Here is a 23,536-nt window from a genome sequence, read left to right on the forward strand (position 1 = left end):
ACAGTAGTTGTTTTTCCACAATTGCACAACCTACATAATTTGCATTGATTTTATTATGTTTATTAGGAATCAACTGCATATTTCTTGTGCTCAGAATTTGATTAAAATTTATGTTCTTGTTTTGTATTGCTCATTTTATCATAACTTTTTTTTTAAATTCTAAGATTCTAGGATCATTATGCATTTTAAATTTGTGCAAATCATACCACTGACAAACCAGGGTCAACCCATTTCCGATAAATAATTTGCCAATCACCTGCTTCGCAGCTTTGATTGAAGCCAAATAGAGAGAGATATTTGAAATTACACTTGAAACTAAATGCCAATCGATTGACGTTGAAGCATAATAAATATATATATGAGAAAAACTGGCGGCCACATGTTGCAAAGTGGGCGATGTACCGCTTTATTATGCAACAATAAACACATCTATATGGGCAGACTGCAAGCTTAGAAAGGCAATTTATTTTTGCCCAGTGCCACCTGCCTGTGCTCAATTGCGTGCTTGATTGTAGGGCAGACTGCTGGCAAACAGACGAGAGCATGCACTTCTAAATCGACGAACCGGTGCGACGATGACGACGTCATCGATTTCTCATCAATTCAGCTGCAAAGGCGGTTCATTCATAAACCACCTTAAGGGGTTACATACATGTAAATCGACAAAATGTAAGAGTTTGGTTTGGGCACACACTTACCCTTTTTTAAATCTGTTTTAAGGGCATTAAAATAAATATTTTCAACTATTATCACAATAAATTTGAAGATATTTGGTTGTATCGTTGCCGAGATATAGCCATTTCAAGTTAGCAGTTTCAAAAAAACGGGTGCCACGATATCTACACACTGATTTGACCAAATCGGCTCAAAATTTTGGTGAAGCCTCGTAAAACCGGTCCTGTGTGCATGACGAAGCCCGATTTTCAAAAAGTTTGTTTGAAAAAAAGATAAAAATATTTTTATGTTTTTCCTGTAAAAAATCGCCCGTTTTTTATTTTTGTATTTTTTTAAAAAGCAAAATTTCAAAATCGGGCTGCACACGGAATATGTCTTGCAAGTCTTCATCTCAAATTTCAGCCAATTTGGTCTATCCCATCTCGAGATATCATGGCACCCGTAAATCAACTCGGCGTTCAGAGAAAAACGCTCACAAAGTTCGACAGTTCGCTTTGCGCATGGCAAAATTTTGAACGTAAATTGTCTCTTACTCAGTTTAATCATGAAATATCTTCATGAAACTTTCAGGAGTGATGGAAAATCATGTTTTAAGTGGATTTATTAAATTTTCTGAAATATGAAATTTTGTGATTTTCTACATGTATGTAACCCCTTAAGTTGATTTTTTTTTCGAAAGCCAACCAGGCGTGTTGCATTGACTTGTCGCACGCCGTACTAGAGCGATGACTTTAGCGCGCAAAGGTTGGAGCAATCTTAGAAGGAGAGACTGGTTTCCATTCATGCTGCTGCTGCAGTAACCTATAAAATATGCGAATCCGTGGGTTGACACTCACCGCCGTCGCCTCGGAGTGGCATTGGGTGGAGAGACTGAACTTCCAGGAGGTTGGCTTATAAAATTCCAGATGAAACAGAAAAAGGTATATTTTTTATAAAAATCAAATTACTCAAATTACTTTCCAAAGTTCACCTTTCAATCTCGGGTGAGTTTTGAAAAAGCCGAAAGAGCCACCGTGACCTCCGACACTAATATTCGTTTTTCTCCAAATTGTAACAAAATTTCATTTAATTTTCGTTTGGGGCACTTAAAAGACGTGTAGATGAACAATCGTAAGCATTTTTGAAATTTGTTTTTTCGCAAGTAGGTCGAATACCGATGCAAAAAAGGCTTTGTTTACCATTGGCTCTTACGTCTTTTTGAAAACTAATCCGAGCAATTTTCCTTAAATATTTATTTGAAATTCAAATGATTTTTAAACTGTTAAACTTGCTTTTCGCATTCACCGACCCCACGATCAATTCGGTTTGTTATTGTTTTTTGACGTTTGTCTACTGTTTAAGTGAGCTACAGCCTAAATATCGAGCGCCCATATATTTGTTAAACTGAACGAAATACAAAACATTTAGAAGTGATGATCAGATTTCTTCGAATATGATTAACTACTCCACCTTAAACAACGCCCAGTTATCGAATTAGTACTGTACTTGAGCTAAAATAAAGTATCTACCGGAAGTGATAATTCAAATTTTGTTATCATGTTAGTTCTTCAATTGAAGACTTGAAGGGTGTTCACAATGTTGAAAAGAAAAACATTAAAATGTTCACAGACACTGATTTGGCTGCCAAGTTTTTGAGCTTATTGTGGACTCATTTGGATTTTCAAATCCCACAAAACCCGGCTTTGGTTTACGTTCAAGAAATTAAACACTGATGTTAACAAGTTTTGTTTGTTTTTTCAATGTCAGCTGAATTATAAAAGTGATTTTGTTTCACGAACTAAGTTGAATAATAAAATGCGAATTAAAAAAATATGTTGCATTTTTTTGGTTCAATTATTTTTTTAACTGAAAAACGATATTTTGACATTGGTAAATAAAAAAAAAGAAATCGAAAAAATGGGCAGCGAAGGGCTTGTAAAAGGAGACAAAATAGCATTTAGTTTTTTCCGACTTTATCTTTAAATCAGAGTTCTTAAAAGATGATGATTCTTTTTAAGAAACATACACGCTACTCAACAACGAACATAACTTCTCGAAAAAACTTAAGCTTCAATGTTAACACTGTATTGAATGAGTTAAAGAGAATTATTATTTTTATTCAATGTTTACTGTCCATGAGCAATTCTCTACAAAACCGGCCGATTTCGACCATTTTTATTTTTTGTATTTTTTGATTTGGCTCAAACTTTGTGGGGGCCTTCCCTATGACCAAAAAAGCCATTTTGCATCATTAGTTTGTCCATATAAATTTCCATACAAATTTGGCAGCTGTTCATACAAAAATGGTACGTAAATATTCGAAAATCTGTAACTTTTGAAGGAATTTTTTGATCAATTTGGTGTCTTCGGCAAAGTTGTAGGTATTGTTAAGGACTATTTAGAAAAAAAAATAGGTACACGGAAAAAAAAATTCCCGATTTTTTTATTAACTTTTTTTTCACAAAAACTCAAATTCCCAAAATACGTATTTTTTGATTTTCGAGATTTTTTGATATGTTATAGGGGACAAAAATCCGCAACTTTTGAGCTATAGAGAAACATGGTCAAAAAATCTGCCGCCGAGTTATGATTTTTTGAAAAACTGGTGATTTTTGGAAAAAATCTAAATTTCACACATAATTTTTTTTTGACTTCATTTTTTAATGCAAAATTGAATTTGCAATCGAAATGTACTTTACAGATTTTTTGATAAAGGGCTCCGTTTTCAAGATATAGCCACCGAAAGTTTGATTTTAGCGAAATATTTGCAGTTTTTCAATTTTTAAAAATAGTGACCATGAGTGACCATTTCTAAAAATATTTTTTTTGGAAAGTTCAGAAAATTTTCTATAAAATTGTCTAAGAGACATTGAAGATTTGACCTCTGGTTGCTGAGATACAGCGGCTTAAAGAAAAAGAAACACGAAAATTGAAGTTTTCTAAGTCTCACCCAAACAGCCCACCATTTTCTAATGACGATATCTCAGCAATTAATGGTCCGATTTTCAATGTTAATACATGAAACATTCGTGAAATTTTCCGATCTTTTCGAAAAAAATATTTTGAAAAAAAATAAATCAAGACTAACATTTTAAAAGGGCCAAACTTTGAATATTATGCCCATTAAAAATGTTAGTCTTGATTTAAAAATATTCAAAATATTTTTTTCGAAAAGATCGGAAAATTTCACGAATGTTTCATGTATTAACATTGAAAATCGGACCATTAATTGCTGAGATATCGTCATTAGAAAATGGTGGGCTGTTTGGGTGAGACTTAGAAAACTTTAATTTTCGTGTTTCTTTTTCTTTAAGCCGCTGTATCTCAGCAACCAGAGGTCCAATCTTCAATGTCTCTTAGACAATTTTATAGCAAATTTTCTGAACTTTTCAAAAAAAATATTTTTAGAAATGGTCACTCATTGTCACTATTTTTAAAAATCGAAAAACTGCAAATATTTCGCTGAAATCAAACTTTCGGTGGCTATATCTTGAAAACGGAGCCCTTTATCAAAAAATCTGTAAAGTACTTTTCGATTGCAAATTCAATTTTGCATTAAAAAATGAGGTCAAAAAAAATTTATGTATGAAATTTCGATTTTTTCCAAAAATCACATTTTTTTCAAAAAATCATAACTCGGCGGCAGATTTTTTGACCATGTTTCTCTATAGCTCAAAAGTTAAGGATTTTTGTCCCCTAAAACATATCAAAAAATCTCGAAAATCAAAAAATACGTATTTTGGGAATTTGAGTTTTTGTGAAAAAAAAAGTTAATAAAAAAATCGGGAAATTTTTTTTTCCGTGTACCTATTTTTTTCTAAATAGTCCTTAACAATACCTACAACTTTGCCGAAGACACCAAATTGATCAAAAAATTCCTTCAAAATTTACAGATTTTCGAATATTTACGTACCATTTTTGTATGAACAGCTGCCAAATTTGTATGGAAATTTATATGGACAAACTAATGATGCAAAATGGCTTCTTTGGTCATAGGGAAGGCCCCCACAAAGTTTGAGCCAAATCAAAAAATACAAATAAAATCCATTTCCGGTTTTGGTAGAGAATTGCTCCCATGTTCTCATAAATGTCCAAATGCAAAACATAAGACTACGCGTTAGGTTTCCGCAAAAAAACTGAATTTCCTGCAGATTTTTTTTTCTTAACTTATTTTTATTAGGTCCTTTTAGGTGCTGTGACCAGGTTGGGACCGAGGATCAGTAAAACAATATATAATAACAAAAAAAACTCCTTAAATTCCATACTTGGAGATCATGTAACTGACAAGGGTTACTTGGTTCAAGCGGGTCTTGCAGGTTGAATTTCCTGCAGATTTCTAAAACAAAGTACTGGATAGTTTTGGATTTTCTTAAAGAACACACGATTTTGAATCAAATGCATCAATAACTCAAAAGTGATGATAATGCATATGGGACATTTATGCAACCAGGGGCAGTAGTTCATTGAAAGCTGTTCCGAAACTTTAGTTTTGTCATTTTAGTTTGAATACTTTCCTGATTTGAAAGTTGAATTACTAAATTATTTTGGTTTTTTTTTCGGTGTAACAAACATCTCATTTATTCTCGGTTTTTTTTCTTACCAATATAAACATCCTTGGTGCCAATACATTGGAACAGAACAAACATTAAAGCAGACAGACCTACTGCGTAAAGTTTTCCGAGTTTCCTCGACCTAATCATATTATATTTTGTAATATGCCGAATAACATGAGTCACCATGTTCTTGTTTGTCTCTAACCTAACATTACATTAAAAAGATGTTAAGGTTGGCTGCGTTTTTTTTTAAAGCTAACATTACATAAAATCAAAGCACAACATAAAGAAACACACTTAACTCGGTCGATGACATTAAGCAAATAGGATCCAAAAAGGAATCCATCCAAAAGCGCTTCATTGGACGTGAACGGGAAGCGGCATCAATACATGGAACCGTGCGAGTAAGATATACCAAATCAATTTCAGGACTGGAGCAAAGCCGGAGAGAAGGGGAGCTGGCGGATGCACCAATATGGTTCACGGTAGATGGTGATTTAATTGAGCTGTTGCTCTTTGCTCTTTGTTTTGATTTTTTCACCTGTCTGCACATTCAATTCTTTGGCTCGTGAAGCAACACAATTGAAAAATAAAAGTTACAGCACGTTCAATATTTCGATGCATGATAATCGTGTTTTCCTAATACAATTTTCTAGTATTAGTATTTGAAGTCGAGAAATGGAAGTCCTATGCCTACCATTTTAAACTGAAATTGATCAAAACTGATAACTTTGTTGATTCAAAATATGCAAAACTCTGATAAAATCAGTATAATAAGGTTAACCGAGTTCAATTTGACAATTCCGATCCGAGTACTTTCTTTCTAATCAAAATGGCAATGTCGTGTTTGTAAATCACAAACAGCCACACAAACCATCAATAAATTACCATGAATTGTTCGTCCAATTTACGGCTTGTATAGAAATATGCAAATGAAACACTTTTAGTTTGTCGTCGCTGAGGTAACTCGGGTTGATTCGAGTTTAGAAGCGATTTATTCTTCACTCTGTTACGACGAAACCATTCCACGCAAATTTCGTGTTTTGTCTTTTTTATGAAATTTGAATAAGTAACAAACCGGCAGCCGGTGAGGTTGTGTATCTTCTGCTAAGAGAATCTACTTACTCTCGAAACAAGTGAACAAGTGTCGCAACAGCCTGGTCTCACTAACCAAAAGATAATTCTTGCGTATTGCGTAATTATTTGCATCAGACACCGCATGGTATAGGCTCAATACGTACGCCTCCTCGCTTCTGCAGTGGAAAGAGTGCGAATTTCCGGTAACGTGTATGCAAATTTAAACACTCGACTTGCGAGATAAAATTACATGGGCGTTCTAGTGTTCAGTATGTTATCCATTCCATGACTAAGTAGCGTAATATGTGGGCCATATATTAATAATTTTTGATAAAATTGTGTGTGACTACAGTAGTTTAAAATATGATTCAAATTATTAAAAATGGATATATTTTTAACCAGTAACAAAGGATAGCTGCCATGCGAATGTTATCGAATTGTGTTTCAATGTTCAAATATTTGCTCTGATTACACTATCTACAGTCTTTTCATCCAATAGAGACCATTCTCGCTGACGCAATCGTTTATTCTGGAACGAACAAGGCAAATAATATTATTCAGGAACATTATTTTAAAAAAATATGCAAACAACTTTTGTTTCGTGTTAGTCCTAATAGAGTAAATTATGTCAATCAGTTTGATTGGATTTTATAAGGAGGTAGAATCTGTCTCAATGAATTTTAAAGATTTGGCAAGACAATCAAATGTTGTAAATACAGGGGTTTGACAAAATTATCAAGACAAAATTATCATTACTCTATTGGTTCAAAAAGTTAAAGTATGTTAGAGTAAAAACAAGAATAAGATATAATCGATGGCCACTTAAGATGTTCCAGATTTTCAACCAAGCCAAAATTTTTTCTTGTGTGTTATTCACCCACAATAGAAAGCCGAGAGAATAAAAAACGAAGTTGACTATATAGCTGTCGGACTCCTAAGTGTATGAAAATATGACTCGGGGTGCAGGCGCCGAATACCCATTTTGACTCTTAGAATTTTAGGGCGCCCGTCGCGGGATTCGAACCACCAACCTCCAGTGCGCGGTACGATTAATCCACACGGGTGGGACAAGTCGAGAGAATAGCTCTACCAATATCAAATAGTAGAATAAACCTCTCGCGATTGAACCACCACGAAACAGTATTCTTTCGTTCATTGAAACAGTTCATCCCATTATGGCTCTGAATGGAATCATTCCCTGTCGGCCATAATTGTTTTAGAAAAACATTCAAATCTTGATCCCGAGAACATCAATCAAAAAATCAATGAAAGATGAATGAAACACTAGATCAGTTTTTTTAGGAATTTCAATGTTTAATGAATTGTGAAATCAATTCAATATTTGAAAATATGTTATTTCCGGCCTGAGAACAGTCTTAATATCAGTGGTATGTTTTATTGCAGGATCGATTATGAAAGAGTATTTTAAATTGTGTTATTCCACTTTGAAATAATTGATGATCTATCTTATGAGTAAAAATTATCTGTAAACAAAAGACCACATGTTGAACGAATGTGACTGAGATCACTTGAAAAGCGCAACATTTGCTGCGTCTCGATAGACGAAACAGCATAAACCATCGTACGAGATGTTTTGTTTACACATGATGTTCCACGGTTTCTGCGTAGAAGTGATGTGTATTTCTCTGTATTCTTCGTTTCGTAGACAAGCTGTAAATATGCTGCCTCCAACATGCTCAACACACATCTTGGAAATTCAACCTTTTTGTCGGCTTTTTAGAGAAAAGAAAAAAAAACTAATAAACTGAATAGTTCATCCGAATGACCCTTTTGGGGCCTCTTTCGGCGGTGTACAAGAATACAGCCAATGCAGCTCCAAGAACGTTTATACAAACAGTTGCTGTAAGTGTCAATGACATCAAATTACCAGTCGGGTTTGGAAGCTTCCACCAACCCGCCGTAGTTTACTTCTTTGGGCGGCCGTGGCGCAGACTGCAATGTTTATGTAAACTTTTTTTAGTCGACATTCACCATAGTCGTCGTCGTCGGGGTTGGTGAGTCCACCTCTTCAGCGGCGGGAAGGCTTTACAACTCGGCGACGCGAGCGCGGAGGAGACTCATAAATGTGCAATATCCGCTGGGGTGTTTTTTTTTCCTTTATTTGGATTTTAGGCCAGAAAGACAAAATGCAACAATATGGTAGAAGATTCGGTAAAAAAAAGTTCATGCTCGATACTATTTTGTTAGTACCTTGAGAAACATGAACTAGACAAGAAGTGGTTAAAATAAATGGGGAAAAAAGAAAAATAAATAAATTTGCAAATGTGCATCATGATCTGATAATCAACTGTTGCATCTTGCATTGTTTTCTTCTCTTTTGTTTTATGTTTTCGTTTGCACAACAGTTAGTGAACAATCGTTATATTTGTAATGCAAATAGGAGATGGTAGAATAGAAAAGATTATGGGTTCGATTCCCATCTGCTCCAACCTTCCATCGGATTGGGAAGTAAAACATCGGTCCCGGCCTTCGTTGTTGTTAAGCCGTTAAGTTATTCCAGGTGCTTTAAAGACAAGTTACACACCAAACCAAGCCTGCTCCGGTGGCATCGCTCGTGGCGGTTGGACTCGCAATCCAGAGGTCGTCAGTTCGGGGTGGAAGGTTCCTTGGAGTAGAAAAAGGTTTGGATGCCCTCCCGATTCAAGCCTTCGGACTTCTTGGAGACCACAAAAGACTTAGGGGGTCGTTAATGTGAATGGTTTGATTTTGATTTGAGAGGTTTTGGGTGACTCACCATACATAACCTTTGGACGCCTAGAAATGAGCAGAAACTGCAATAGAGACCACAAAAGATTTGAGGGTCGGTAATGTGGATGGTTTGATTTTTATAGAATTATTTTTATAGACAATTATCAAAAAATGCTTGCCATTTGCTTTTCTTATTATTTGACGCGCAATTGTACATGTGTATGTGCTTTCCCATCATCAAAACCATACGTAAAATCTGTCTGTTAGAAAAGAATATGAATCTGCTTGGCGTAATTTCGAGTTTATATCAGAATGAAAAGAGTGCATTCATGGAATTTTGTCACGACGATAGGCAGCTACTTAAATAGAAACCGGGGAACGAGATGAAATTGTGCAGATTTATGCCTCTACATGCAAGTCGTCATAATCTGTGCTCAAGAATCTGCGTCGATGGACGTCGAAGACGGTGCTAACGTTCTCCCAAAACGACGGTATGCTATATGCAAAACATGTATGTAAATACGAAGTGTTCTGTGTGTCTCTTTGAAATGAACGTTCCATTAAAGCATAACAGTTACATAAAGAAGCGTATTCATCATTCACGTTCTTCTGCCGCTTTTTATTTTATTTTTTTCATGGTACGTCCATCAAAGAGTGCTTGTGTTGTTGCTCCACCAGCCATCATCAGCTGGCATTGTTGTTTGGTTCAGCGTACTTCAAGAAGTGAACATCAACATCAACAACGCCGACCTACAGACGACGACGCTGCTGCTCTCATTACCCTAGATATGATAGGAACAAAAGTGTGATGTAAACTGCTGCCTGCAGGATGAGGGAGTTCCATTTCCATGCATGCTCAAGAGGTCGAGATGCTTGAAAAGAGGGGGTGTTGACGGAAATATATTATGCAAATTCGAGTGCTCGGCTAATTGGACTTTTCCGTGTGACATTTGTTATATAGTAGACGTTTAAAACGTTAAGAAATAATTCGTATCACATTTTATGAAGCATTGTTCTCGACTGTATTACACAATTAGGTTGTTTTTCGGCTCAGCAGTCAGAGACAAAATTCAAAAACTTGTAGTTTTTTTTTTTCTTTATTCCGACGTCTCGACGCGATATGCGGTCTTCTTCAGGGGATTAGAAAATACAGTTTTCATGTCCGGGGGCTTTTCAGCTAAAGCTGCATTTGTCAGGGAAGGTAGCATCAAAAGGTGTGTTCTGGAGCGCCAAAACAGCTAGATCTTCGATCAACAACGAACACGGAGCAATATCACCTCAAGACTTGAGGTCATCAAGATCAAGACTTAAGGTGATATTGCTCCGTGTTCGTTGTTGATCGAAGATCTAGCTGTTTTGGCGCTCCAGAACACACCTTTTGATGCTACCTTCCCTGACAAATGCAGCTTTAGCTGAAAAGCCCCCGGACATGAAAACTGTATTTTCTAATCCCCTGAAGAAGACCGCATATCGCGTCGAAACGTCGGAATAAAGAAAAAAAAACTACAAGTTTTTGAATTTTGTCTCTGACTGCTGAGCCGAAAAACAACCTAATTACATTTTATTACTAAACAAAATATCTTGTTTCAAAAGTGTAAAACAAAGCTTTCTTTTTCTCTTCTTTACAGAACTCCAGTCCACTGTGGGATGACTTCATTGCAAAAGCCACAAAGCTACATGCTTGTTTACGGTAAGTTTGAAATTGGTTAGGAAAATGTACCTACAAATATTTCTAGTTATTTTGACTGGTTTCCGATCATAGCCATGTCTAAACAAATCTGAAAACTAAGATCTAAAATGTTATGAAAACTATTCGATGCAAAAACTGAAGTTATATACGTAAGGCTACTAACTCTTGCTTAGCAAAAATCAGTACACTCAGCCAATTTGACCCCAGGGCATAACAAACTATTACAAAATTATTTAGAAAAATTGGAAATTATTCTTTTAAAATCAAACATACAGTTTAATATAAAAAAAAGTCTAATTAGAAAAGCATTGGTCAGAGCATAGAAGCAATTTAATTTTTAAAAGATGTAAAAGGTTCAAAATGTAACAATAGATAAACGGGAAATGTCTCATCCGCAGCATCCGATTGCTTGCCTTCAGAATAATACCTTACACCTTTCAGAAACACTGAGGAGTTTGAGATTTCCAAAAAAAAGTAATGTTTTCAGCAATGTTTCCAATGTCCCCGAAGAAACTTTCAAACAAATTAAAGTTTTGTTTTCTAGTTTCTAGGGGGTCAGATTGGGACACACAACAAATTTCAGCATTTTTGTATGACTCTAATTGACCTCAAACCAAATTTAAAAAAAAATCCTTTATAATAAATAACAAAACTTAAATTTATTTGTGACGGGATTTTTAAAAGTATTTTTTTTTTAATAATCTTACTTTTTTATGGTAATAACTATAATGACAAGAAAAGTGCTTAGGGCGTAATCTGATCACAAGACTTTCCAGCATGATTTCATCGGACTGGCTGCGTTTGTGTTGGATTAGATTAGATTAGATTAGATAATCTGACTTTTTACGATAATAACAACAATTGTTTTGATGCATTTCGGGTGCATCGTGTCGTGACCTACATCGATTTTTATTAGATTGGTGCATGTTCTAAAGTTTTCTCGTTGCTAAATTTTCTTTTCTCTCTCTTATTTTTTTTTTCCTATTCAACAGAGCTGCGATACAGGCGCTGGCGGCCTATTTGGAAGCGTTTCAAAAAATTGCCGACGCAGCTACCAACTCCAAGGGTAAGTTTTTCTTTTGATGCTAATTTAATTTTTGTTTGATGTGAAAAGTGGATGGCATCTTAAATATATTAGGAAGGAAATCTAGAGTTTTTTTTTAAAAAAAAAGGTCATATAAACTACTGTCTTTCATATGTTTACAGGACCTATTAAAAAAACTCTATATATTTTTCTAGCTCAAATCGCATCCTAATATGTTCAACCCTTTAGTAAGGAGAAAACATAATTATTTGAAAAATAACTATTTTACTAAGATTTCTCAGAATTTCTTACTTCTCAGATAAACTGGAGGTTAATAAAATTCTCAAATTGATTTGAGCAGTTCTCTACGAAATCGGTCTTTTTTCTTCAATTTTTGTTTTTGTATTTTTTAATCCGACTGAAACTTTTTTGGTGCCTTCGGTATGCCTAAAGAAGCTGTTACTTGGGTAATTGAAACACGCGTTGTCTAATACTAAGACTAATATAATTTATTATACTTAAGAACGGGTTGTAAGACGACCTGACTGGCCGACGGTCGGCAGGAGAAGAGGCCGATCCAACTGCGATGTCCAGCAAGTAACCTTAGTGCTATAATTCTCTTTACAATACTCCGTACCATCTGGCAACACTAGTAGGCACGTTGGTAGCACTGTTATAGCTGCTGATCGAGGGACACTACAGTTTCTCCCGCTTCAAACGATCCTCCACATCTACGCACTAGAAGACTAATCGCTGCCAAATACAACTCAAACTAAATCTAAACTGCTTCTTCATTAAAGAACTTTTCCCGGGTCCAGGTACAACGCAAGATCAACCATTATTTTGGGTACTTCAGTTTCGGCTGACCTCGAAGTCTATTGGAACGACGCACTTTTGGGGATTTCGTTTCACTCCGTCTACGCTTAGAAGTCTTCTTCTTGTTTTTAGACGGTGGAGTGACGCGAATGGTGGCTGGCACCTGAACGGGATTACCATCTTCAGAAGACGTGTCCTCATATCCACTACTTTCATCATCATTATTCGCTTTTACGGGGTGAACAGGGACAGAGGGATGAAACTTGTCGGACAAGTCTGAGTAGCGAATCTGGTTAGAATGAACCATCCTAACGTTACCTTCAAGACTAATCAAATAAGTCAACGGACTGAGCTTTTGAAGCACGATCGCGGGAATCCAACGGATGATGTCTTTGAAATGGTTACGGTACAAGACTTTATCACCTGCGTTGAACGACTTCATTTTCGCGGATTCGTGGGAGACCTGAATTATCGGTTTCTTTCTGACGATCATGGGCTTGGCGTTGGTGCTTTCGACCTGAACCTTCTGCGGATTTACCACATTGGTCAGCGTACGCGGCGTGTACGAGAAGATCATTGAAGAAGGTGTGCGGTTGGTTACTGTCGACGGCGTGTTACGATAATTAATCAAAAATCGATTGAGCTTTCGCGCCATGGACAGCGGTTTGCATTTTTCGTCCAAGAGATACTTCTTGAGAACATCCTTTGCGCTCCTCACGCCTCTCTCGGCCAACCCGTTAGATTGGGGGTGGTAAGGCGGAGACTTCGACACTTTGACTTCGTTGGCACTCAAAATTGCAACGAACAATTCAGAATTAAAGGGAGGCCCGTTATCTGAAACAACTTCTTCAACTATGCCGAATGTAGCAAAAAAGGACTCAACTTGCTCAATCAAGTGAATACTGTTACCAGACTTTAGCAATCGAATATCAATGAATTTAGAAAACGCGTCAACAATGATAAGCATCGTGTGGCCCTCAAGGTAAAACAAATCCATGTGAATCCTCTGGAAGGGACGATCACAACGTGGCCATGCCGACTGCAGCGACTCGCGTGGCACTGGCTGTCGTTGTTGGCAAACTTCACACTTCTTGACAAAATCATTTAATTCTTTATCAAAATTCTTCCACCACACGTACAAACGACCTAGCATTTTCATTCGAACGATTCCATCGTGATTCGAATGCAGCTGATTCATTACATTCGCTTTAAGAGCATCTGGAACAACAACTCTATCGTCGAAATACAACACATTTTCGTCGATACCCAAGTGAGAGTTCAAACTCAGATAGGGCTTAAAGCTTGAATTGAGATTCGTTGGCCATCCGGACTTCACAAAATCAAAAATTTTGCATCATTAGTTTGTCCATAAAATTTTCCATACAAATACAAAAATGATGTATGAAAATTCAAAAATCTGTATCTTTTGAAGGAATTTTTTGATCGATTTGGTGTCTTCGGCAAAGTTGTAGGTATGGATACAGACTACACTGAAAAAAATGATACACTGTAAAAAAAAATTGGTGATTTTTTTATTTAACTTTTTATCACTAAAACTTGATTTGCAAAAAAAACACAATTTTTAATTTTTTTTTTATTTTTTGATATGTTTTAGAGGACATAAAATGCCAACTTTTCAGAAATTTCCAGGTTGTGCAAAAAATCTTTGACCGAGTTATGAATTTTTGATTCAATACTGATTTTTTTCAAAAAATCGAAACATTGTGTGTGTGTGTGTGCAACCAACCAAACGGGACCACGCGGCCGCTTCTTACAAATTGAGTTGTTTCCATGTATTTTTTAGATCTATATTCTATACATGCAAATAACATAGGCATTTGGAAGGTGTTAGCTCTGCCGAGCTTCGGTGACCCATTTCTACGCTGGCTAGCCGAGCGCGAGGTCCCTCAGCTTGAGTCGACAAGCCGTTATTTTCAAACGTTATTTAGAACTTCCGAACCCTCGTCAAATGGACCCAGCGCGTATATAGTTGGTAGATACAGTATTCCTAATTCCAATCATAGCTCACCAAGTTGCGATGGCCTAGTGGTTAGCATTTTTGCTTACCAATCTAAAGGACGGGGGTTCGAACCCCGACTCGAGTGACTTTGATTTTTCGTTCATGTTCAGAGTTTCAAGATTTATATTTCCTATACATTCTCATTGGGAGCAGATGGGAATCGAACCCAGGACCATTCGCTTAGAAAGCGAACACCGTAAACAGTCAGCCACGGCCGCTCCTATCTTTTCAAAAAATCGAAACATTGGTCGCAAAAAAAAAAAAAATTATCAACTTCATTTTTCGATGTAAAATCAAATTTGCAATCAAAAAGTACTTCGGTGAAATTTTGATAAAGTGCACCGTTTTCAAGATAAATCCATTTTTAGGTAACTTTTTTGAAAATTGTTGCAGTTTTTCATTTTTTCAAAATAGTGCACAAGTTTGCACACCTTTGGAAAAAAATATTTTTGAAAAGCTGAGAAAATTCTCTATATTTTGCTTTTTCGGACTTTGTTGATACGACCTTTAGTTGCTGAGATATTGCAATGCAAAGGTTTAAAAACAGGAAAATTTATGTTTTCTAAGTCTCACCCAAACAACCCACCATTTTTAATTGTCGATATCTCAGCAAATAATGGTCCGATTTTCAATGTTAATATATGAAACATTTGTGAAATCTTTTCGAAAACAATATTTTCAAAATTTTCAAATCAAGACTAACATTTCAAAAGGGCCAAACATTCAATATTACGCCCTTTTAAAATGTTAGTCTTGGTTTAAAAATTTTGAAAAAAAATTTTTCGAAAAGATCGGAAAATTTCACAAATGTTTCATATATTGACATTGAAAATCGGACCATTATTTGCTGAGATATCGACAATAAAAAATGGTGGGTTGTTTGGGTGAGACTTAGAAAACATCAATTTTCCTGTTTCTAAACCTTTGCATTGCAATATCTCAGCAACTAAAGGTCGTATCAACAAAGTCCGAAAAAGCAAAATATAGAGAATTTTCTCAGCTTTTCAATAGTAGTTTATGCAACAAGTTGCAAAAAGTAGATTTTTTCAGTACGAGTCGTACATTTATCCAACGAGGGTTACCGAGTTGGATAAATACAATGAGTGCTGAAAAAATCAAGTTTTGCAACGAGTTGCTTACAACATTTTTTGCAATTCCGAAAAACACCCATTGAGTGAAATTTTAAGTCAAATTTTCATGTATTTTGTCAATAAATCGTTTAAATAAAAAAAAATGTTGAAAAGTGTTACTTTTCGAATCAAGTACTGAAAAGTTCAACTTTTCAGCACCCATTTCAGTGAAAAGTGGTGCTATTCGATTCTGTTATTTTTGGTACAGAAAAGTAGGCTATTTCGTCGTTCAAGAATGACAGGAAAAGTAAGTAGTTTCACGACGGAATTGCAAAAAAATATTTTTTTCCAAAAGTGTGCAAACATGTGCACTATTTAAAAAAAATGAAAAACTGCGACTATTTTCAAAAAAGTTACCTAAAAATGGCTATAACTTGAAAACGGTGCACATTATCAAAATTTCACTAAGTACTTTTTGATTGCAAATTTGATTTTACATCGAAAAATGAAGTTGAAATTTTTTTGCGACCAATATTTCGATTTTTTGAAAAAATCAGTATTGATTTAAAAATTCATAACTCGGTCAACAATTTTTTGCACAACCTGGAAATTTCTGAAAAGTTGGCATTTCATGTCCTCTAAAACATATCAAAAAATAAAAAAAAATTAAAAATAGTGTTTTTTTTGCAAATCAAGTTTTAGTGATAAAAAGTTAAATAAAAAATCACCAATTTTTTTTTACAGTGTATCATTTTTTTTCAGTGTAGTCTGTATCCATACCTACAACTTTGCCCAAGACACCAAATCGATCAAAAAATTCCTTCAACAGATACAGATTTTTGAATTTTCATACATCATTTTTGTATGAACAGCTGCCAAATTTGTATGGAAAATTTTATGGACAAACTAATGATGCAAAATGGCTTCTTTATGCATACTGAAGGCACCAAAAAAGTTTCAGTTAGATTAAAAAATACAAAAAAAAAAATCGAATGACCGAAATCCTAGAGAACTGCTCATTTACAAAAGAACTCAGACGAGAAACATTGAATAGCTTTATATCGACCCAGGTCCGGTATCTCAATCCAGTTTCATTAATCCAGTAGCTAAACAACAATACGCTCCAGTCAATCATAAAAGTGGTTTGTTTGATATTCATATTAAGCTGAGCTGCCAAATATCTCCGACTTGATACAATCGGCGACAGGCCCGTAGCCAGGGGGGGGGCTTCCGGGCTGCAGCCCCCCCCGAAATTTTTTTCCAATTTTTTTTAAAAATGAACTACCTTAAAAAATCTCAAATCAATGATTGTGTGTTCTCTTCTCAGAAATAATTTGCAATATAGAGAATCAAGAATAGATTGATCAAACTAAGTAATTTGCCTGTCCATTGCTGGGCTCAGTTTTTGTAGATTATGGATCCAATATTTAAAAATTGAGCTGCAGATTTGAACATTGTTCCATTCAGTAACATCTCATTTATCTTGTAGTTTTAGCATTACAAATCTGGGCTTACTTGGGGCTACCCCCTAAAATCAAAGATTGATCACTAGTCTAAGTTCCAAAATTTGAGCATTTTCTGACCACTGACCACCAAGTTTGGGCAAAATCGTCAAATTGTATGGAGAAAAGCAACTGTTTCAGTTTTTGACCAATGGAAGGCGCAATAACTATCCAGTTCTTACCAATTTTCAGAACTAATATCTTCTTTAAATTTGGAAAAACTTTCCCGAAGACACCTTATTTTTTTGGGTTTTTTGCTCAAAAGTTATTAACCTTTGAAAATAGCAATTTCCGAGCGGACTGCTCTAAGGGGCTACATAGAAATAATTACCGTCATCTGGGGCGAATCGGGACTACAGTCTGAATAGGGACAGCAAAAATCCTTAGATCTTGTTGTCTTATTTTTGATTGTAGAACTTAAGTATGACCCCTGAAGAACCATAAAATAATTTAGTTGGATTCAATGTGGCGGCCAAAATGGAGGTCAAGAAATATTTCTGGTGTTTTTTTTAAAGGTCTAATAAACTAAATTTCCAGTTTTTGCTTTTTGGGTGCTTTTGAAACCGTCATGGGTATTAAAAAACACCCAAAAAGCAAAAACTGAAAATTTGGTGTATTGGACCATTAAAAAAAACAGATGCCGAATTTGATGTTAAAAATAAGCAAATAAAACATGCCGATTTCATTTGTTCCTGATTCGGTTATCCGAAGTCCTTTGAACTTCGGATAATCGAAACTTTGGATAATCGAGGCTTCGGCTAGTCGAATTTGGACTGTAAAATTAATAGCCCTCCTTTATTTGCATTAAAACCTTTAAACTGTTAACAAATGTTTTTTTCTACATTTTTCAAAATTTATCATAATTTCTCAAGAATATTTAGATTTTGTTTTCAAAAACGAATGCATTTAATATGAAAAACATTTGAGTGAATTTCGACTATTATCAGAAATACAATTCTAATTTTATCGTTGTGGTTTTAAGAATATGGTTAGTTACATATCTGAGACCTTAGAGAAAAATGCTTGAGAAATATCTGTGTGTATTTTTTTATTACTTTTTCGTAAACCTTTTTTCCGAAACCACTCGTCCAAAATGCTTTCTTTTGGTCACATTTTTTAGTTTCCACCGTGGCCAATCTCCAATTTTTATTTAATATATCAAAAATCGGAAGATCAACTAAGTGAATCCTTATTATCAACTAATTTTCACTTTGTGCATGAGCTTGCGATTTTTAAAGGAAGAAATAAAATGATAAAAATATTCAAAACGTTAAAAAAATTTAAGCTTGGATTCAAAAACTCTGAAATTAAATTAATTAAACATCATTTTCAAATTGTATAATTTCTGATCAATAATTCATTTTCAAACTATTTAATTTCAATTTTTTGGATTTTACAGATTAGAATTTGCATTTTGAAAATTAAAAAATTTCTTTATTATTTTTTTTATAATTTCTTATTTCTGAATATCAATTGTAAATATTTTCCAAAGTTTATGTTGCCACCTTTTCAAAATGGACCAAAAAACAAAGAGCAAAAACAATATTAAAAAAATTTTGATTAAGTCTTTTTAGGACCAGCGACCAGGTCGGTTCGGAAAACAAATTTGAAATGTTTTTCCTGCTTTGATAATCATATACGACATGTTTGGGCTCGTTTAAAAATATTTAGAATTTTTGTAACATGTTGCGGAACCGCGGAAAGTTTTTTTTTCACGAAAAAAGCATTTCGCCATCAGCTAGATATTTTGAAAACTAATGATGCAAAACAACTGTACTGATTTAAAGTGTGTTTTGAAACACTTTTAAAATAATAAAACCATAGCTTGTAGTTTTGATTTTTAACCCTCTCGACTTTGGTCAGAGTTTAGTGACTTCAGAATAATATTCGCAACGGCTAAATAAAGATTTAAACATTTTACACTTTCAAATTTCCAAATTTTCATAATTTTTGATTTCAGATTTTTTGGTATAAGACAAAGAAATGCCAGAAATCAAAAATAAAAATAATAAAAACATAAAAAATTTAAGATAACAATTCAACAGAATAATATCAAAAAATCTGAAATTCAAAAAATTAAAAAATCTAAAACTGAAAAATTAATAAAATAATTAATACTTAAGAAATCCTAAACTAAAAAAAATATCATTTTAAAATTAAGTTATTCAAAATCCAATAAATTATGTTTTTTCAATCTTAATTTTTGGATGCTTTAAATATTTTTATGTTTGAATTCTAGTATTCCTAAATTTATTTATTTTTACCAGAAAATTAGGTGATTATTGTAATAGCTTTTCCCTTATTTCAGCATTTTAAGATTCAGCGTTTTGATAGTCAGCTTTATGAGGCAATTCTTCAATTTTATTTAAGCGAATACATTATTTTCAAACGTTATTTTCAGTCGCATCCAAATAAACAAATCAAAATCTCATCAACGTACATAAACAACATCAAATATCAAACGACGCTTTTTGTTTCTGTTCCTTTTCAGCTGCGTACCGCTTGAGAGAAGTCTTTTCGTAAACCTTTTCTTGACCGTTTCTTGAGATTTTTTTGTATGGAGTTTTAAGAGTCTACAGGACATTTTTTAAAATTTTCGTTCGAATGTAAAATATGGTTCTTGCAGCAAAATACAGACTAAGATTTGATTTACAGGAAAAATCTAATCGATTTAAGAATTCTTACATAAAGTTTTCTTTACTTTTAAAACTAAAATTTAAGATAATAATTACACATGATAATTTAAAAAAAATCAGAAATTCCAAAAATGAAAAAAATCAAAAACATAAAAAAATATAAAATAATTACAACTAAAATAATCCTTAGATTATAAAAAAAAAACATTTTTTATCATTTTTAAATAAAGATATTCAAAAAATAATATTCAATCATTTCAATAAATTATGTTTTAATAATCTTAATTTTTTGATGCTTCGAATATTGGTATGTTTGAATTCTAGTGCAGACTAAGATTAGATTTACAGGATAAAACTAATCAATTTATGAATTCTTACATAAAGTTTTCTTTATTTTTAATTTAGCAAGGTTTCGTGAATATACAATTTCTAAACCATAAAATGTGCAGGATTTTGTTCCCAGATTCAAGATATTGCTTGAACAAACATCGATTTTAATAAATGGTTACAATCCTAAATTATTAAACATGATTAGATCCCAGAAATAGAAAAAAAGGATTTTATTTGTGTGTTTTTTTGTTTTGCTTAGAAATATTCAGAGAGTCTTTTCTAGAACCACCACAGCCAATTTACATTATTTTTCCCCTTTATCTTGTAAAATCATATTGGTTATCAAAACTTATTTTAAAAATAATATAGTTTTGATAGTTATTTCAAAATAAATAAATAAGTGAATTGAAGATTTTAATTTGTTAATCGTGTTCGCATTTACAATTTTTATCGTACATTTTATTTTATTTCGAGAAGATGTGTCTCAGGAACTAATAGATCAATCTCCAATGGTTCTGAGTCTTTACACGATAAGAACAATAAAAGTTTTGCTTGATGTTGCTGTTATATCATTTTCATTGAAATACTTGTTAAACAGTTTGTACACTATTTTCAATAAATTGGATAATGTTAATTTTTGTGTTTTAACGAAATATGCACTTTAAAGCTTACTGTGGATTTATTTTTTTTATCGATAAAAAATGAATGAATTCTATGAATTCATAGACTTTTAAATATTTTGACTCTGGATATCTTTAATAATGTCTTTTTGATACTCTTTGGGTTAAAGTTAACCGTTTATTCGATCAGAAAATTTTATTTTTAATTTATTTATTTTTTAAATTTTGAAGATAAGCAGCATTGCAACGATAGATTTAAATTTTATTAAAAAATTATCTTTAGAATGAAGATCTGATTAAATTTTTTTGTCATGTTTTAAAATTTTATTTTTGCTCAAATTCTGGACCAATTTTCAGAATACAATGAGTAATGAATTTAAATATGGCGTTTAGTCGGAATATTAAAGTTAAACATGAATCGTTTTAATGTTTGATACAATCGAGGAAAATTTTAACGGTTACATATGCATTATTAACAGCTTTTCCAGTGAATATTTTGGCGTTGAAAATTAATTTAATAAAATTTATCTAAATTTTTTAACACATTAAAATTAAATACAGGCACTGATTTTTTTTTTCTTCAAATCTATTTATTAACAGATAATTATTATAGGCCTATAGTGTCGTCCAATTACCATGGAGACACTTCAGAAGCTGAAATTTCATCGATTATATTTTTTTGTATTTCATTAAAATTATTTATTTTTGAGAGCACCAGGAGCTTCGCAAAATATGAAATGGCTTCATTAGCTTAGAACAATTAAAATAAAACATTGTTTATGTTGGTTTATAAAATTTTAAGAACAACAAATATTCCAGTTATGAGTTTTATGTTGTGCTAGAAAAAATGAAAAATGTTAGATAAACCATCACAATTATCACACAGCTGAAAATATAAATCCAGACGGTTTAAAATTTCTCTCAGTATAAAATACAGAAAACTTAATACTTATGGTTAGATAAATCAATATCTCTTTTAAAAAAAATTTTTGCTTTCAAAAATTTGATTCATGTTAAGTATATTTTAAATTTAGCAACGTTTTTCACGAAATTGGATTACAATTAAATAATTCAAGAAAATGTAAAAAAAAACACTTTCTCTACTCCTTTAACACAAACTAGCTGTTAAAATAAAGAGAAAAAAAATTACGAAGGAGTTTCTTCAACATTGAAAACTTAATATGAAAATCTTCGAAAACTTTTTTGCATACATTACATTACAATTTTACAATTCATCTCAATAATTATACCACAAACCAAGTGATGGTATAAATGATTTGCTGATTTTTATACTCCTTGAATTTTTGCACCCAAGCCCCCCCCGAACAAAAATCCTGGCTACGGCCCTGATCGGCGAGCTTCCACTTTAGCATGTCACTTTTTCTTATGTTAATAATAAATTTACGAGCCATAGCATAAAATAAAAGGCGACACTTCGGGGCCAGCCAGACCTGGCAGGACGTTCGCGGCGAACGGAAAGAAAGTGTGACTATCTCTGTCACACAATCATGTCAACCTGCCTTCTCTGCCGTGCTCAGCTCAGCTCTGCTCAGCTGACTGGCGCACGCGGTGCTTTCGATGTTGCTTTAAGCTGATTAAATTTGTATACACTGGCTACAAAACAGACTAACCAGGCCAAGCCTCTGGATCAAGATTGTTCAGAGAAGGTGAAAATAACCCCATTTGGCAACTGCTGCGACCGTGTTATTGTGCTGTTTTTGCCGCAGATTCATCTTCCGGCTCGTACTGGGGGAGAAAGTCCCAGTGGTGGTGTTTTAAAACTGAAACAAAACGATACTCTGTGCAAATTAGTAGTCGCCGAAAGTGGAGGTACTCTTAAAGCCCGTGAGTCATTTGCATACCCTTCAAAGTTTTGGACATCTTGAACATTGACAACTCCATTGTTTTTTCAATTCAAAAAGTTATAACGGTAAAAAATCGCCGACAAGGTGATAAAATCTTTGTCTGATAATTTGGTAGAATGTCGGTGAATATTTGTACATATTTCAAATGATGTCTTCAATTTAGTCAAGCCCCAATAGCTATATTTGCCTACTTCCAAAATAACCCTCATTCAAATGTGCAACGGTTGTTGTCCCGGCATATGCGGCACCACATGCCCTTTCGCCGGTTTGGCCACACGGCCTATGAATAGTCACGGCCGCGCTGCATGGATGCATGATAATGGATTATTTATTATTTCCAATCACGAAACACTTGTTTTACAATCCAAACATTGCGTTCCGTCGAGTCGCTCTGCTCGGTGTAGCTCACTCCTTAGTGACTTTATTTATAGCTGGGCGGATTTGGAAAACGGAATTGAGTGCATTTATGGCTCAAACTGACACCTCAATGTGACTTCTTCTTTTACAATCCGCCAGACTGCCTTCCAAAAGCATCAAAAACATGTGTATGTCGTGCTATGTTTTGTTAGTTTTGCGCCTTTTGGGTATAGATTTTCTTGTAAGGTGTACCGTTTTGAACGGGCAATAACAACGTGGCCTTATCGGAGCAAGGCAAACAAGAACGGTTCGGTATTGCTGTTTACCCAAAAAGTCAACCTGACCATTACGAGCACTAAAGGTGCTAAATGCTAACGGAAATCTTTGCTTGCACGTGCAACATTCATATAATAATAACATTCCCTTAAGTAAAAAACAGCTAAGGATAGGTGTAACACAAAAGAAGATAAAAAAAACGTGATTTACGGAGTTAGATAATTACGATGAGTGCTGAAGAAAACAAGTTTTGCAACAAGTTGGATACAACATTTCTTGCTATTTTGGAGAACACCTTTTGAATTGCTTTAATTAACGTTATTTGCCGTTAAGATAA

General features: G+C 34.0%; 1 protein-coding gene across 15 annotated transcripts in view; it reads left to right on the forward strand.

Moving 5' to 3' along the window:
* The window catches only part of LOC120418809 (probable serine/threonine-protein kinase DDB_G0282963), a 79,808-nt gene that overhangs the window by 28,780 nt on the left and 27,492 nt on the right, over positions 1–23,536 (forward strand). For all 15 annotated transcript variants that reach the window (XR_005605622.2, XM_039581317.2, XM_039581307.2 and 12 more), the window contains 2 exons: positions 10,622–10,683; positions 11,676–11,749. Coding sequence is in view for 14 of the 15 variants with exons in the window: in XM_039581317.2 (XP_039437251.1) it covers positions 10,622–10,683; positions 11,676–11,749 (136 nt within the window). In the remaining variant the exon portion in view is untranslated. The remainder of the gene's footprint in view (positions 1–10,621; positions 10,684–11,675; positions 11,750–23,536) is intronic.

Source organism: Culex pipiens, chromosome 3, assembly GCF_016801865.2.
Source record: "Culex pipiens pallens isolate TS chromosome 3, TS_CPP_V2, whole genome shotgun sequence".
Lineage (NCBI taxonomy): Eukaryota > Metazoa > Arthropoda > Insecta > Diptera > Culicidae > Culex > Culex pipiens.